Source organism: Garra rufa, chromosome 1 (assembly GCF_049309525.1).
Source record: "Garra rufa chromosome 1, GarRuf1.0, whole genome shotgun sequence".
Lineage (NCBI taxonomy): Eukaryota > Metazoa > Chordata > Actinopteri > Cypriniformes > Cyprinidae > Garra > Garra rufa.
The window spans coordinates 44,929,017-44,946,385 of record NC_133361.1 but is presented as its reverse complement, the minus strand read 5'-3'; the positions used below and the strand labels follow the sequence as shown (position 1 = coordinate 44,946,385).

Here is a 17,369-nt window from a genome sequence, read left to right as displayed (position 1 = left end):
CATTAGATTACACACAGGTTCGCTCTATTTAGTCATTAGCACTCATCAGGCAATGTCTATGGGCAACTGACTGCACTCAGACCAAAGGGGGCTGAATAATTACGCACACCCCACTTTTCAGTTGTTTATCTGTAAAAAATGTTTGGAATCATGTAGGATTTTCGTTCCACTTCTCACTTGTACACCACTTTGTATTGGTCTTTCACGTGGAATTCCAATAAAATTGATTCATGTTTGTGGCTGCAATGTGACAAAATGTGGAAAAGTTCAAGGGGGCCGAATACTTTTGCAAGCCACTGTATGTTTACATGTCTGCATCTGGGTTTGCTTTGCTTACTATATAATACTGATTCACTTCAAAATATTGCATATATTGCAGCTGCTGATGAAGCCATCTATGACACTCCCCCTTCTAAATGGTCAACCATTGAGGGAGAGCATGGTAGGCCAAAGTCTTCACCCAATCACATTATAAATTTAAACTGTAAAAGTTGATATATTCAACACAGTGTTCTGTAATTGTTCTCCATTTACAGAAGTGACTGATAGCATCTATGATTTCCCAAACCCTGTGATTAGGAAATTGACTGAACATAGAATTGGTAAGACATTGAAAATTACAGATAGAGTGTAAGCATTTCTATTGGTGTTTACTTTAGTGCAGGGATGGGCAACTGGCAGCCCGCAGTGTCTTTTAGTAAGGCCCGCTGGATCATATTAGACTCGAATGATTATTTTTAAAACATTTGAAAAGTAAGTAACGTAAAGATTCCTTTCAGTTTATGATGTTATTACTATCTCCAAACAGGAGAGGTCGCTCCAGTCGCTCACCATTTTAACTACAGCATAGTAGGACTCTAACGTTCACTCTAATGTAAATATTCACTACAATTGGCAAATAATAAACGAAACACTGACTAGGAAACAGTATTTTTCAGTCAAGATGGTAAACAGATGATCTTTTTACCGAGTTCAATGGAATACCTATATATTTGGATTGTTTAGAAATCTGTATTTTTTATTTAAATCGCCATCACTCCACTGTGCACAAACAACGGGGATGCCAGAGTTGCATTTGCCTCAGTTTTCGAAGGTAAAATGCATAGTCAACAAAACCTTTTTGCAAAACGCATGACAGAAATTTGTTTTGCAAAATGCGCCTTCTGCTTTGTTTACTGCGGCCTCCGAGGAAACTGCTGTAGCCTATTTTTGCCGCTCAGAAAGCGAAACCTGCTGGCAGAGAACGAATTTGCATTTTTAATAAGCCCATTTGCTGTGTTTGCTACTTTTTATGCTAATGCATTATAAAAATCTAAAACAATTAAGTCACTAAGATATATTTATATGAAAAATCCTGCATACCCACTTATATTATGATACCATATGGAATAACTTTTTTTTATTTTATTTTAACAAGCCCTTTTTAACTGTCCTCTTAGGTTGTTTTGAGAATGTTCTGTAGGCCACTAATAAAAAATAAGACCTCTGTACATTTATTCATTACAAATTTACAGGCAATGCATTTGACATGTTGGCTTGTTAGGGTAATATTGCTGTTAACTGACGACAAAGTTTCCCTTCAGAACTAGAATAACTGCACAACTTTATTAAAAATTACATTAACTATACTTTTATTTCTTTCAATAAAAAGGAAATTGAGTAAGATGCTGTAAAATGTGTGTGGATTAGTAATCTATCCCCTTGGTATAAAGAAGTAAAAATGCTGGCCCTCGTCGCTATCGAAGTTGCCCTTCCCTGCTCTAGTGCATAGAGAGTATAGGATATTTGCAGTGGTAAAAACAGTGAAAAATTGTTGGCCCCCTTCATGATTTATTTATTTATTTTTTGTATGTTTGTCACACTTTAATGTTGTTTTAATCATCAAACAAATTAAAAAATGAATCAAAGATAACACAAGTGAACACAACATGCAGTTTTTAAATGAAGGGTTTTTCATGAAGGGAAAACAAATTCCAAACCCACATGGACCTGTGTGAAAAAGTGTTGATGATCTGAAACATTAAAGTGTGACAAACATGCAAAAAAATTAAAAATCAGGAAGGGGGCCAACATTTTTTCACACCACTGTATGTGTCTGGAGTAATAACTAGGTCAGTTTAACGTATTATGTAGCTACCTGAAAATGTAATGTACCTAACAAATCGGTGGATGTGTGTTTTCTTATTTGCAGAATCTCAGAGCAGTAGTGAGAGACCTGAGAGTGGTGGTCTTCTGAATGACATGATAGCCTGTTTGGACAGTGAATCTGCTGCCTGGGTCAAACCTGCTCCTCCTTGACCCTCATGGGTCACAGTGAGCAAGACTGAGATATTGATAAATGTTTGTTGTTGCAGTAAATCTTAACTTCATGATAAGTCAGTTTTGTATCTAAACTGTGATCACTTATTTAAGAACAGTGAGTAAATATGTTTACTGTGGAGTGTAATGCCTATAATTATTTGTCATAATTCAAAATACATGTAATTTTAGTAAAGTCAGGTTGTCACAATTTCACAAGGCAAATTTATTCTTTTTTTTTTTCAATTACTTAGTCAACGGATAATCGCTATTTCCTCTCATTTTATTCAGTTTTACTTTTTTAAAATCATCATTATAATTTCAAAATAAAATACATTTCCCCTATCTACAGCGCAAATTGCAAGAAAATTGAAAATTGGTTAGATGTCATTTAATAAATCATTTCTAAAGTTAATAATCAAAATTAAAATAAAGTATGAAATATATTTTTTAAAAGTATGAAAATGTAATTAGAAAATAATTTTCCATTGCTGAAAATGGCAATATTATTACATTATTGTTTGATATCTTTCCTTACTTTCTCTGATACAAGGTAACAAACAAACATATCATATACATGTACAAACAGATACATTGTAAATACATTTTTGTGCTTCTTTAAAGTGTTTTAGATTTAGATGTGAAATTTGGTTCAATTAAAAAAATTGTTACAAAAAAACAACACGTCGGTTTGAAACACAAGAAACTAGAAATTATGAAGTGTACTGTTCACCTGTTTAATTGCTTCACCTTTAGTTAATACCCGCCCCTAAAAAGGGTAGGTTGAGTTTCTCTCAGTTCTATTGTTTGTCTCAGTTCTATGCACGTCTTTGTGTGGGACATATCCACTTGCCGAGCTGAAGAACATTATGTAGATGTGTTCAGTCGTTTGAAAGTTTGTATGTAAGTGTGTTGTTTTCACTTTTCCCTTAGTAAACTAGCCAGATATTTTTTGAGAATGCAGTGTGTTACGGATTTAATTTGTCATAATGTTATAATTTTAGATTTTTATAATTATTTTTAATGAATATATAATTGAAAAATGTTGTTTTATGTGTTGCAAAGCAGGTTATTGCTTCTACTGGTTGAACTTCTTTCAAGTTGTACGTCTATGTCAAATATGTCTATTAAATCACAGAAAAATGACTATGACTGTTCAGGTTTTGTTCATATTAAATTTTGTTCTTCATTAAAATGGCACTGATTATATCTGACAGCTATGACCAGAACATCAGAACATTACAAATGTTATTTACCATGTTCCTCCATATACACATTAGTGATATGGTCATATGATGTACACTTTAAGAAGCATGATCTAAATCAAGTCATATTTTACTGTAACCATTCTGTGTACACAACTGAAGTTGTTTTCTATGAACATTTTGTTTGTCCCTCAAAACACTCCCTCGAGTAACACAGAAAACTGTACTTTGCTCAGTCACATGCTATAGACGCACCTTTCACAAATAATGCTGTTCAAAGCAAACAAAATGTTAGGTTTGTTCCCTATGATGGAATAAAAAACAGTTATCTTGTTGAACTTTAAATTTGCATTCTTCATTCAGTTTGCTTTGGGTGAACTATTCTTTTTACAGCAGGCTGAGTATTTGTAATGACTCTTTGCTAATGTTGATATTTGAATCACTTTATTGGAACACAGAAGATAAACACACAAAATATAAATTCTAAATATAGTGATGTTCACAGTTCATTTTCAGTTAGACAGGAGTGTGAGTGAACATTGAACAAGTAAGAGGAGGCTGATTCAGTTTACAGGAAATGTGGTCATTGGACTTTGATCAAACTATACATGTTTTAATGGTGTTTATAACCTTTCAATACAAGTACAAGATAAATAGAATATTTTTCTTTGTTGTAGCATTGATGACACCAAAACTTTGAAATATGCTTCTTGAATATTTCTGACAGAATGGGTGAGTATTAAGAAATTCTTAATTAACCCAATTCTTAGCAATTTAGAATAAATTGTAATATTGTCCTTTATAACAAATTGCATGTACATTTTCTGGTGAGAACCAGATTTCCAAACCCACATATAATTTCTGAAGATTATTTACTTTACAGACAGACCCTTTCAAAAAGTACATTTGTGCATACTGTTAATTAGACATGCCTGCTTAGGCCCATTTGTGGTCAAAATGATGAGCATCTGTTTAAGTGATTTTAGGATGTGCACATTCTTTAAATTCATACTGTAAATATTTTTTTTTTTTTTCAATTTATGTGGTATTTTTAAGCTGATTAAATGAATTACCTTTCTAGACTACAGTTCTATACCATGTTCAGACTGGAATGAAGACCACGTCAGCTCATGGTTACAGGCCACTGGGATTAAACCAGAGCACATACAGAAACTTAAGGAAGAAGAGGTAACAGGACCTGTTCTTCTAAATATTAGTGAATCATACTTAAAAAATCTTGGTCTGAAAGGTGGCCAAATTCAGCTCTTGCTGAGTAAAAGAGATGAACTGTTAAAACCGGACAAGTCAAAAACCATTAAAAAGAAAGGAGAAAACAGAGAAGAAGCAAAACATGAAGTTGTCTCTTCCAGTGATTTCACACATCCTGAACAACCCCTTTCAACAAATGATACTTGTGAAACATCTGTGTCTTTGCCACAAAGTAAGTATCGGAAATTTAATAATAATGATGAACACTTCAATTACATAAAACATGCCATACTTCCACAAGAGACAGGAACAGACATAGACGATCTGATCACTCCATGCCATGAGTATAAATCACTGGAAAATGCCTGTAAATTAGAACCAAGAAAGCTAAAGATCAAATTTGCTAGTGAAGTCATTCGATTTGCATGTGCGTGCATGAATATGCGTGCAAATGGCACAATCCACTTTGGGGTCATGGACAAGACAAAAACATCATACAAACATGGAGAGATAATCGGAATTCCCATTGAAGACAAAGAGATCTTTGAAGATGCTTTAGACTACATTGAAAATTGTTTTCCAACACAGCACTCTGATGCCAGAAAGTGTATCAAGCCCCCAAAATTCATCCCAGTAATTGACAAAGACCGTCAGACCCAAAACTGGATTGTAGAAGTCGACGTAGTTCCAGTGGTCAGCATTGTGAGGGGTAATCTGTATGGTGCCAAAGTTCCAAAGTTCAATGAGAAAACCAATAAAGTTGAATACGAGCAAAAGGCTTATTATCAAAGAGTCGGACCTAATACACCACGCATTACTGAGGATGAACTTGTCAGTTTCATTCAAGCTCTCAAAGACCTTGACCAAAGGAGAGAATGGGAAGAAAGCAACCAGAATCAGACACAGATGCATTCTAAAGAGGATTTAGGAAGAAAACTTTCTGTCCTTCTGACACATGGGAAGAAAAATATGGACAAAACATTGCGGTACATTATTGTGTCAAACAGATTTGATCGAGAAAACCTGCAAAACATCAAGTTCCTCACCCAAATGAATATTTTTTGTGTTTTTGATTATGACCCTGACTCCAAATCATCTGGACTTTGTCACAATTATCAAGAACACCATGCGGTAAACCTTCACTTTCTGCGTGATTATGATCAAAGGGAGAACACCGTTGACTTTATCAAGAAGTTACAGCTCTTTGACAGAAAAAGCTGGATTTTCTGCAATGGTCGAAGTGATTACATGGGAGGGGAGAGTCCTTGTGATGAAAAAACCTGGATCAAAAACAAGAAGAAACTGTTAAAAAGAGCTATATCTGTTATCTGCAATGAAATTCTCCCTAAAAGATCATTTGTGGTGCTTTTCATACTCTCGTCTGATGTTGAACAACCTCTTGTTGACACCTTTCATGAATTCTATGCAGAAATGAGCGGCCATGAGGACATAGTCATCATCTCAGAGTCACGGGAGAATTATAATAAATGGTCAAGCCTTGCACAAGTGTCTTGCACATTAGACATACTTGAACAAATCAGTGTTGTCGGTATGCCAATGAGTCATGTAGATGCTACAGTTCAAAGCATTCAGCTCACCTGTCATCGGGCCGCAAGGTGTTTACCTGTGTCAAACAATGGAGTGTGTTTTTTGAAAACTGTGGATGAAGATAGTATGATCTCCTTGGAAGTAGTCCATGCTAACCAATGTGATGAAACAAATGTAAATGTAATGGAGCAAGAGGACATACAGAAAACTGAACAGTACTTTTATCAAGGGGGAAAAATGAATTGGATGAATTTGTGGCTGGCTGACAGAAACCTGTGTGGGGAAGTCATCAAGCGTGATGCATATGCAGAAATTAACAAAATGTTGGAAGACCTTGAGCGGGCCGACTCATTAAAACGATCCATTGAAAATATCAACATATATCATGAACCTGGTAGTGGAGGAAGCACAGTGGCTCGACAGATCCTCTGGAACTGGAGGAAAAAAATGCGATGTGCTGTTGTTAAGCAGTCATACCAGGCCACAATTGTCTGTGAACATGCCGTAAAACTTTGGAATTTCAAAGAGGTTGACAAGAATGCATGTTTACCTGTGCTTTTGCTGCTGGAGGATTGCAATGCAGACTATCAGGATGACCTCAGACGAGAGTTAAGCAATGCAGTCACAACGATGAAAATAAGTCCATCCAAACTGTGTTTCATCATTCTCTGCTGTAAAAGGTCTCTTGATCCAGAAAGGATGTGCAAAGCCTTGCCTTTGCGCACAGTCGGAGTTACACACAAACTATCACCAGCAGAAAAGAAGCTTTTCTCAAAGAAAGCAGAGAGTCTTAAGCTGAAGTTTGAACCAGAATTTATACTTACTTTTGTGCTCATGAGTGAAGAGTTTGAACAGTCTTACATCACAGACTGTGTTGAAAACCTGCTGAAGGAAATTGATCACTTATCTCTTCAGACACAGTTGATCAAATTTGTTGCACTACTAAACAGCCACATTGAGAATTCATACCTGTCTGTATCCCACTGTGAGGCATTCCTAGGTTTAGGAATCCACTTTGACAAATTTGATAAATCGGCCGAACCATGGATTGACGAAATTCGACACCAAACATTTGAAAATTCCTTAAGCCAGCAGGCTAGGTTTTTTTTCATACAGCTAAAATCTAGTGAAACCCATATCTCCTCTGTGAGAATAATTCATCATTTGATCGCTAAGGAGATCCTGGAGCAGCTCTCCAGCTATCAGAGCCAAAGTAAAATAGCAATGAGTCTCCTTCAGAACAAAGTGCTGTTTGACCACAGATTTGGAAGGGATGACTTCAGAAAGTTTGTCAAAGATCTGTTTATCAAACGCACCAAAAAAAGAAAGGGAGATAAAAAAAAGAGTTTGTTTTCCCCTTTAATAGAGCACGTTCAGAAAGGAGATTTGGAAAAAGCCATTGACCTTTTAAATGTGGCTTACACCCGTTTTGATCAGGATGCATTTGTTGCTCAACAGCTTGCACGACTGCTTTATGAAAACAAAAGGTTTGTGGAAGCAGAAACTTGGGCTAAAATAGCCAAGTCTCATCTTTCACAGGATATATTCATACTTGACACACTGGGACAGGTATACAAAAAGTGGTTCTACAGCAAACATGATGCCATATGTGACAAAAATGCTGATATTCAACCAGAGGACATCAGTGACATCATTGACACTGCTTTTAAAGGAATCGATACTTTTAGACAGTCTGAAAATTGCCCTCAGTCCCAGATGGTCTGCCTGAATAATTCTTATTTTGGAGAAGTTGATATTGGATGCCGATTGCTTGAGCTTCTGTCAAATCTAGACATTTTTTCTACCAAAGAGGGAAAGAGGAGGTTGATGGATTACCTGCTCACTGACTACATACCAGAGGAAGTACAGAAACCTTGGCTAAAGTTTCATGGCCTTTTAAAAGGAATGAAAACCCGCATCAGAATTGCCCTGGAATGTATTTCTGATGATCTTTCTCACTTTCAGAATTTCATTTCAGAGGAAGAGGAGGAGTTGGATGAAGGAGAGCCTGAAACAATAAATAATCCAAGAAAATGGCTCCTCAGGAAAAGTGCGGTCTATGCCAAGCTATTCTTTCATGATGTTCAAGAGGATGAGTCTGTTGATACAAACACAGTTTCCCCATTTATGAGACAAATGAAAACTTTCCATCTTGGAGGTGGCAACGTTACAACAATCCTTTACCTGCTGTCTGATTAAAAAAAAGAACAGAGCTGGAACAAAGCTTGAGAAAATAATTAGCCTTTTTCCAGCAGACCTAAAAAAGGATCTTGACCAGACAGAGCTCATAAACTTCATCTTCTGTCAGATAGCGCTCTCCTGTGCTTCACCTGGATCTGGAAAACTTCTTTCCATTGAAGAACTTCAAAATCTCAGCAGGCCGTTTTGCAGTGAAAAGAGAACTGCCTTACCAGATACTGCATACCTGCTCATTTCACTCTTATTTTGGCCAGAGGACTCTATGGGCAAACAGCCCTCCAATACAAGAAGTGATGTTGTATCGAATGCAATAAAAGCACTTCACAGATATTCAGAGATGAAATCTGCTGCCTCAAGAAAAGGCAGGATTTTCACCCACTTCTTCCTTGGGAAAGCAAGGGGTCTCAATAAAATTGTGCACAAGACCACAATTGAAGAATACTGCAAGGGAACCCTCAGTGAGAGACGTCTCAAATGGCAAGGTGGTGAAGTGTGGACAAACCCAGATGTTGTTCGACTGCTTAAACGGGTTACTGGATACACTGAAAATGGAAATCTGTTTGTTTGGGTATCTGACCAAAGCAACATCAGAGTCATTCCACTTTTTTCTGCCTCCTTGCCAAATTCAAATGAGAATGTGACCTTCTATCTAGGGTTTTCTCTTCATGGAGTGGTAGCTTTTGACATCAAGGTGGCAGAGTGAAACCATGCTTAAAAATGCAATTGAGAGTTTCCCAAAAGATGAGTTGATAACATACATTCAAACATAGCAATTGAATCATTGTATCATCGTAAGAGAGCTGTATGATGTAAATTATGTGTACAGAATATGCACCTGGATTCATTTGATTTGTATATCAAAATTGTGTGCTTTTGATGCAGTATTGTTTAATGTTAAAAATCTTCATGTAGAATCAAAAATTGCAGTGGTGTATACACTTTTCACTTTGTAGGTATTTAACTAACTTTAAATAACTACAAGATGTAGGCCTATTGTCGTTATTTAGGGATATTAGTCAAAAATGCAGATAAGCAAAAAAAAAAAAAGTTTCATTATTTGGGTGGTGACTTTTAGTTAAATTCAATGTACTTTATCTACAGTGCCCTGCGGAGAATGCTTTTGCAAGGGACTGTATATATAAATCTACATTTTAGAAACAGTCGTGCATAAAATATGCATAATAATTATTATTTTTACAATGGCAATTTTAAATTCTGTGTTGTCCTGTGTTACACTGCACATGGTTTACGTATAGAAATAAATTATATGTAATATATGTATAGAAATAAAAACAATTGTGCATTCCAACCAAGCCTCTTACTTGATCTGGTTTGTTAAAATAACACCGGCCCCAGCACCGATGCATTGCCCTCTTGTGGTAATAATCTGCAACTAACCTACAGCTATATAAAGGCTACATTAGAAAACACTATGGGTGTTTTACAAGTAGATTATGATTATTTTCCGTTTATTTAATCTGTTTCATCGCCATGAGATATTTAAAGCATAAGTAGCAGGATTAATTACAATAGAATACAAATTACAACCATGCCAAGTTTAAATATATAAACAGTCAATGCACAAAGTGTCGAATATTTCTTTAATTTGTTACAAGTTCACACAAATGAAATGTTCCTGGAACAAATTATTCACAGTACAGTCATGTCAAACTTGATTAAGAAGTTAAACCATAAATTAGGATAGGTTTACATATTATCACCATTTACAGCTGGATCAATATATACATGATTTTTAAGGGATATGTTTCTCACAATTCTGTTATTTTTAACCATTAAATATACATCCAATTTTATGATTATCAGGAAGTTTTGTCTTTGGTAAGAAAAAAATCTATAATACCAAACAAGAACATAAATCAAACTATTTATAGTAAAAAAAAAATAATAGAATATTACCAAATTTAGCACTTTATCATAACAAAATATAAACAACGGGCAATGCAGGTCAGAGTATAGTAGATCAGAAGAGTGTTAATAGGCTACTGGCTTGTGCAGAGCTTCATGATTATGTGACTAGCTTTTTGCTATTTCAGTAAATCTACAGGACTGTCTGTTTAAAAAGAAAATCACACATCTTCAAAACAATGACTGCAACAGAGAGTACATCCTAAAATAAGATGTCACATATAAACAGTATTGTGTTATTCACATTATTCAGAAAAATTCATTAAATAAAGTTTGATCACACATCAATTTTTCATTGGTTGCTTTTAAAGGATCTATTTAATTCATTTTTAAGCACCCAAATCAACACACAGCAGCACATCATAGCATAATATTTGCTGCTGAACCAATACTCACTCAAAGGATGATACTTAGTGTTTTCAATTCAAGTTTAAGTTGCTTAAAATGCAAACCAAACTGCTATAATGGTTGTTAAATAGGAATTCTGGGCAGCTGCTTCCCAGGTGGTCTCAGAGAGGTGAGTGTATGAAACACGGTGGTGTCAGTACACCGTACCCTGTGCATTCTCCCCGAGGAACTCCTCCAGCACATTAATGATGCCACAGGCCTCAGGGAGGCTGCTGTGCTCGGCCCGTGCGTTCTGCAGCAGCACATCTCCGTTTCCACAGCTCTGCAGGAACAGACAGCAGCGGAACAGAGCGTAGTGGCTCATTTCAGCCTGACGGATAAAGCGCTTCAGGTTGTTCATGTCCTGGATAGCCTGCATGGAGAAACATTGTGCATGTTGAAGACAGCTGAAATGATGAACTGGCATTCAGAATGTGACCAAAATCAGGTTTGTTACTATACAGAAAAGACTTTTTGTTAATTTAAGAATTATACTTTTTTAACATTTAAAGGGATAGTTAACCTGAAATAAAAAAGGACCTATTGATTTACTTACCCTCAAGCCATTCTATGTGTATTGACTTTTTTCTTTCTTTCAGATGAACACAGAGTTATATTAAATAATGTCCTGGCTCTTACAAGCTTTATAATGGCAGTGGGTAGTGATGCAGATTTTAAAGCGAAAAAAAGTGCATCCATCCATCATAAAAAAGTAGTCCACACGGCTCCAGAAGGTTAATAAAGGCCTCCTGAAATTAAGTGATGCAAGATTATGGTTTATAAAGTTTTAAATATGGATGTTTTTTCTTACACAGCACACATCAAATGGCTTCAGGAGGTCTTTATTAAACCTCCAGAACCATGTGGAGCACTTTTTTATGATGGATGGATGGATGCACTTGATTATACTTCAAAATCTCAGCAGCCATTCACTGCCATTATAAAGCTTGGAAGAGCCAGAACATTTTAATATAACTCCGACTGTATTCATCTGAAAAAAGAAAGTCACACCTAGGACTGCTTGTGGGTGAGTACATTTTTGGGTGAGCTATCCCTTTAAGTTAACACTTTTTAATATAGGTTGTTAAATGTAAAATATATTGTCAGGAAGGATATCAGGTTACTATTATTAACCTTAAGTTTAAAGTTCTCCAGGATTTGACGGAGAAGGAAAGGGTTAAAGCGTTCCGCAGCATTGAGGAAGGCCTGGATCCAGTCATCGCAGAACCGGTTACTGACTGCAGAGATACCAACACAACGTTATCAAAATAAGACATTTACGAAAGGAGCAAGTACATTTAGTGGACGTGATGCTGCTGCGGCTGACCTTCATTAGTGAGTGTAGGTGGGCTGGTTGAGCAGTCGATGATCAGACTGGTGTGAGAGTCCTCTGAAATGGCCTTACAGAGCGAGGCTGTAGTGGTGTCTTCCTGAACTAGACCCTGCAGGCTTGCGGCTTTGATAAATCTAATCAAGAGAATTAATCAAGTTGCAATATCAGTGTATAAACTACAAAAATGCTGTAGGTATTTGTTTTGCTTACCTTGCTACGTCTGCTTTTGTCTTCTCATCTACCCCTGTGACCTCGACAAGCTTGTGACTCAAAGCCTGCAGCAGAGTAGTTCATTTTCCATTTTATATAATACAGTACAGTATATTTCTGCTTTCAAACTGACTTTATAAAGCATATCGGATATAGACAGCAGTGGTTTCTTACAGCATGCAGAAGGTATCCAACGTTTGCCTGCAACATCTGAACCACTCTGTGAATGTGCATAACTGACTCTTCATACCAGCGGTTCAGGTAGGGCATGACTTCTGTCTCCAAATTCTGCATCTGTAGCCAGAGGTTCCCAACAATATTTACAGCAAATGTATATATAGTAAGCAGTGTGCTAGCAGATATAACTTCAAAAAACTAGACAGATTCTAACATTATTTCCATTGTCAGTGGCAAAAATGGTCCTCACCTCTGGAGTCAAACAGCCTTGCAGACCCTGGACGTACTTGTCCAGCTCAATTCTAAATGTTTGTAGGGTTAAAGAAAATGTGTTTAGGAATAGTTCACTGATAATTTACTCATCCTATGTCATCCAAGATGTTCATGTCTTTCTTTCTTCAGTCAGAAAGAAATTAAGATTTTTGAGGAAAACATTCCAGGATTTTTCGCCATATAGTGGATTTCAATGGGGATTAGCAGGTTGAAGGTCCAAATTGCAGTTTCAGTGCAGCTTCAAAGGGCTCTTTGTAATCATGTTGGAAATGTCATGTGCGGTTAGTTCTTTGTCTGTGTACTTTGGTTCAAAAAGGTAGGGTAGGGTGAAAAACTCCATCTCATTTTCTTCTCTAACTTCAAAATCATCTAACATCATTGTTTTACCTTTTTTTTGGGCATTTAACTTTCTTTGCATGTTCGCTTTGTAAACACTGAGTCATGTAGAGCCCTTTGAATCTGCATTGAAACGGCAATTTGGACTTTCAACCGATTGGCTCCCCTTGAAGTATGGAAAAAAATCCTGGAATGTTTTCCTCAAAAACCTTTCTTTCTTTTCGACTGAAGAAAGAAAGACTTGAACATCTTGTATGACATAGGGGTGAGTAAATTATCTAAAAAAAAATTATTCTGGAAGTGAACTAATCCATTAAATATCCTATTAAGAGAGCAACATGTTTAAATACAGCGATAAAATTAAAAGTGAGTCATTTGTGGTTCAAGGATATAGATTCAGGCCCTTCTCTGATCCTCCGAGTAGACACACCACCCAGCCGTTGCCATCGGCCTCAGGCTGTTCTGGAGATTTCTCCTGCTCCAGCAAACAGCAGTAACAGCCCACCGCTTGCTCAGGGATGCTTGAACACAAACACACATTGAATCAGTTAAGACAGATTATAATGAATATTTGTGAATAATAATGAGATATGGTTTGGACATTTATTTTCAAAACACAGTTTTTGGTAAACTGCAGTGTTAAGAAGAAAATGCTAAATATTAGTGTTAACTTTTTTGCACATGGTTTGTCTTTAAGCAAAACATGATTTTCACCATAGGGGGATTTTAAAGGATTAATCTACTCCAGAATTCAAATTTCCTGATAATTTACCCACCCCTTTGTCACCCAAGATGTTCATGTCTTTCTTTCTACAGTTGAAAAGAAATTAAGGTTTTTGAGGAAAACATTTCTCTCTATATAGTGGACTTCAATGTGGATCAGTGGGTTAAAGGTTAAAGGTTTTTTTTAGAAAATGACAGATGTTTTCACTAAATAAGACCCTTATTCCTCAGATGGGATTGTGTAAAGCCCTTTGAAACAGTTTGGACTTTCAACCCATTGAGCCCCATTAAAGTCCACTATATGTAGAAAAAACCTGACATGTTTTCCTCAAGACCTTAATTTTTTTACAACAGAAAAAAAGAAGTAATGAACATCTTGGATGACATAGGGGTGAGTAAATTGTCAATATCAGTAAATATTAATTCAGGATTTAACTAATCTTTTACCAATAACAACACTGGTATGATGTACCTTAGCTCCACAGTGGCAATGTTACCCATACCCCCAAGCAAAGCGCCCTTGCTCAGCCTGCGGGAGATGTAGCTTCGTAGTTCTGGCTCAGCCTCAGGTGGCAAGCTGGCGTCCAGCAGTGTAAGACTTTAAAAGTGAAAAATGTGTGTTAAACTAGAATATCAACAAGGAAGGACATGGTGAACAAGCGGACAGATAAGCAATGAAGCAATGACGTTCACAGAATCACCAGCGGCACCTAGCAGAGATACAAACCAACAGAAATACACAGTTTGACGTTAGACAGATTAGTTCAATGGTTATGGGTGATGGGAGCAAGCCAACATGATGAAAAGCCAGATGCAGAATCCTGATTGTTTCTTTTTTTCTCTTCCATCACAACACTGAAAGCCACGGGACTGCAATGACTGAAAGATGATGGATGGACCTTTTTTTTTTTTTTTTTTTTTACCTAAAGTCTTCCTGACTTGTAGTTGAGTCTGATCTCCTCTGGCTCCAGGCCACACTTTCTCCAGAAGCCTCAGATCTGGGTAGTTTGATAATGCATTTAATGCCTCACAAGCATTAATATGTTAAGATCTCCGAGGTTTCCACTGGCCTACATGGCCATGTATGGTGTCTTACGGTGTCCATATATTATGTAACTCATCCAGGATACAGTCACATGATTTCATAGGGCTAACCCACTCTTATGATCCATGCTTCAAATAAAGATATTCCTGGTTTGATCTTCAATGTCATGCAAGATTATAAGCAGATGAATCGTTAGTTTTACCACATAAACCTAGAAAAATGCAGAAGACTAGCTAGACCTAACTATGCATGCTTGCATCTCATAAACTCTTTAATATGTGCAAAATATTCCTTAAACAACTAACGTTTGCACTTTGCAAAGTACCCTGCATTTGGAAAGCTTCCTTAACATAACGTTATATCATGCAATGATTTACAAGTGGAAACCATTGTACCTTGTGTTCTGGTAGTAGTATATGGCATAGTAGCTGTTAATCTGTTGTATTTTCTGGCTATATCCGGCGATCTCTTCGTTGTCGAAGTCTGCATCTCTTTCATCCACGTCTATGGACTCCTGGAAGGAAGAGGTCTGGGATGTAAACATGTCTCTGCAGAGCCAAAAGAAGACGTGCGACACTGATATCTGCAACGGATTGCGTGCTATTTAGATAACTAATAGCGTGTAATGCATTAAAGCCGTGTAACTATTTTAACTATGTTTAAAAATCAATTTAAATGCTACGTGACATTTAGCAAAAGTCATAATAGTGACAGCGATACTGCTACGCATGCGCTGAAATTAGGTTTCGTTCGTGAACGAATCCATGGTTTGAATGAATCTTTCAAGTGAACGAATCGTTTGTGTTCACTGCCCTACATCCACATACAGTAGTCAACATTTAACTTCATTAAAGTTTGTCCTAAAATAAAAAAAAAAAATCCGTTCTTGTCTTAGGACTTCTTTGATAAACCTTTTTGATTCACTTCAAATGTAAACATCAAATCATATCAATGGTTTGGACCTAGGTCCATGTAGGTCCATTCACTGAACAAATGTTATAAATCTAACCAAGACTCGATATGTGCAGGTCGAAAAGTCAATCTTGTTCAGGTAATAAAAAATTGATGACCACAAAACTATGTAAATGTTGTAAGAACATTTGATGCACACTAGTCAAGTTTTTGAACAGTAAGATTTTTAATGTTTTTTTTTTCTGCTTACCAAGCCTGCATTTATTTGATATAAAGTACAGCAAAACAGAAAAAATATATAAATATTTTTACTATTAAAATAACCGAATTTATTATAAAATGTATTCATGTGTTTTCAAAGCTGAATTTTAGCATCATTACTCCAGTCACATGATATTCTGATTTGCTGCTCAAAAATAATAAATTATTTTGTTGAAAACAGCTGAGTAGAATTTTTTCAGGTTTCTTTGATGAATAGAAAGTTCAGAGGAACAGCATTTATCTGAAATAGAAATCTTTTGTAACATTATAAATGACTTTATTATTACTTTTAATCAACTGATAGCATGCCTCCTAATTATTAATTTCTATAATTTCTTTACTAAAATAAAATAAAATAAAAATAAAAATAAAAATAAATAAAAATTATACTGACTCCAAGCTTTTGAATGGTACAGTGTATAATATTACAAAAGCTTTTTATTCCAGATAAATGCTGGTCTTTGGATCTTTCCATTCATCACTCCTGACAAAAATGCACTCTGTTTTAAATATTGATAATAATATTTTAATAATATTTTGTTTAAATAATAATAATTTACTGTTTTTTTTTCTGTACTTTGGGTCAAATAAATGCAGGCTTGGTGAGCAGAAGAGACTTCTTCAAAAAACATTGTGCAAGTAGGTTGAAACCAATTTATTATTATTATGCAACTTTTGTACTTTTTGTAGTTATGTCACGTGTCCAGCCAGTTGGAGGGGAAATGCTTTGTTGTAATTTGTATGAAAAACGTTGACGATTCACTGAATAATTAATGTATTAATTGTCTTTAATAAATTTGTATACACGAAAATAAAATTTAATAAAGTAAAACGAGGCATTTTTGGTGGACTTTAGTGTTTGTAACGAACCGTTTGTTCAACTGAAATAACACACAAAATACTCTTTTTATTGAATCTTATGTAAACAAAATAGATAGCCCAGATAAATCCAATAAGTCTCGAACATGTAAGTACACTAACAATGGATGACAGTATGTTTTAAAATACACACAAAAGACTCTTATTGAGGTGATTTGTTCTTTTTTTTTTGTGAACGATTCAAAAGATTCGAGACACTTGAATGAATCAAAAGCGTCATCACTCCTACGCATGCGCTTTATACGTTTGCTTGTAAGCGCGCCAAACAGCAGGAGCATTTACAATCTCCACTGCAGCTCTTTACCAGAATACATTTTAGTACGCTACTGCAATCGGCATAATTTTAAAACATGCCGTCAAATGTGGAAATAAAAGCAGTTGCGCGTGACTTGCCGTACCTGACGCAGCGTGCAAAGGAGCTGAGCGGCTCGGAAGGGACTGTGATCCG

General features: G+C 36.0%; 1 protein-coding gene and 1 pseudogene across 2 annotated transcripts; one reads left to right on the top strand and one right to left on the bottom strand.

Moving 5' to 3' along the window:
- Nucleotides 1-2,807: 2,807 nt before the first annotated feature.
- Nucleotides 2,808-9,768, top strand: LOC141319210 (sterile alpha motif domain-containing protein 9-like; annotated as a pseudogene).
- Nucleotides 9,769-10,046: 278 nt separating this feature from the next.
- c1h17orf75 (chromosome 1 C17orf75 homolog) lies at nucleotides 10,047-15,586 on the bottom strand. Of its 2 annotated transcripts, XM_073833235.1 has the most exons (10): nucleotides 15,265-15,586; nucleotides 14,748-14,822; nucleotides 14,297-14,422; nucleotides 13,494-13,622; nucleotides 12,743-12,800; nucleotides 12,490-12,609; nucleotides 12,316-12,380; nucleotides 12,100-12,239; nucleotides 11,907-12,010; nucleotides 10,047-11,145 (listed from the first exon to the last, which is right to left on the bottom strand). In XM_073833235.1, exons 1-10 carry the CDS (start codon nucleotides 15,411-15,413, stop codon nucleotides 10,927-10,929), a joined length of 1,185 nt encoding a protein of 394 aa, XP_073689336.1. In that variant the 5' UTR covers nucleotides 15,414-15,586; the 3' UTR covers nucleotides 10,047-10,926. The 2 variants fall into 2 exon arrangements, with proteins under 2 accessions (XP_073689336.1, XP_073689337.1); XM_073833236.1 differs by lacking the exon at nucleotides 14,748-14,822.
- Between the last annotated feature and the right edge of the window lie 1,783 nt (nucleotides 15,587-17,369).

Coding starts and splice junctions, on each gene's coding strand:
- c1h17orf75 (XM_073833235.1), bottom strand. CDS start 15,413: ATGTTTACATCCCAGACCTCTTCCTTCCAGGAGTCCATAGACGTGGAT. Junction 13,623..14,296: donor ATTGCCACTGTGGAGCTAAG/GTACATCATACC, acceptor TTTGTGTTCAAG/CATCCCTGAGCAAGCGGTGG. Junction 12,011..12,099: donor ACCTACACTCACTAATGAAG/GTCAGCCGCAGC, acceptor GTATCTCTGCAG/TCAGTAACCGGTTCTGCGAT.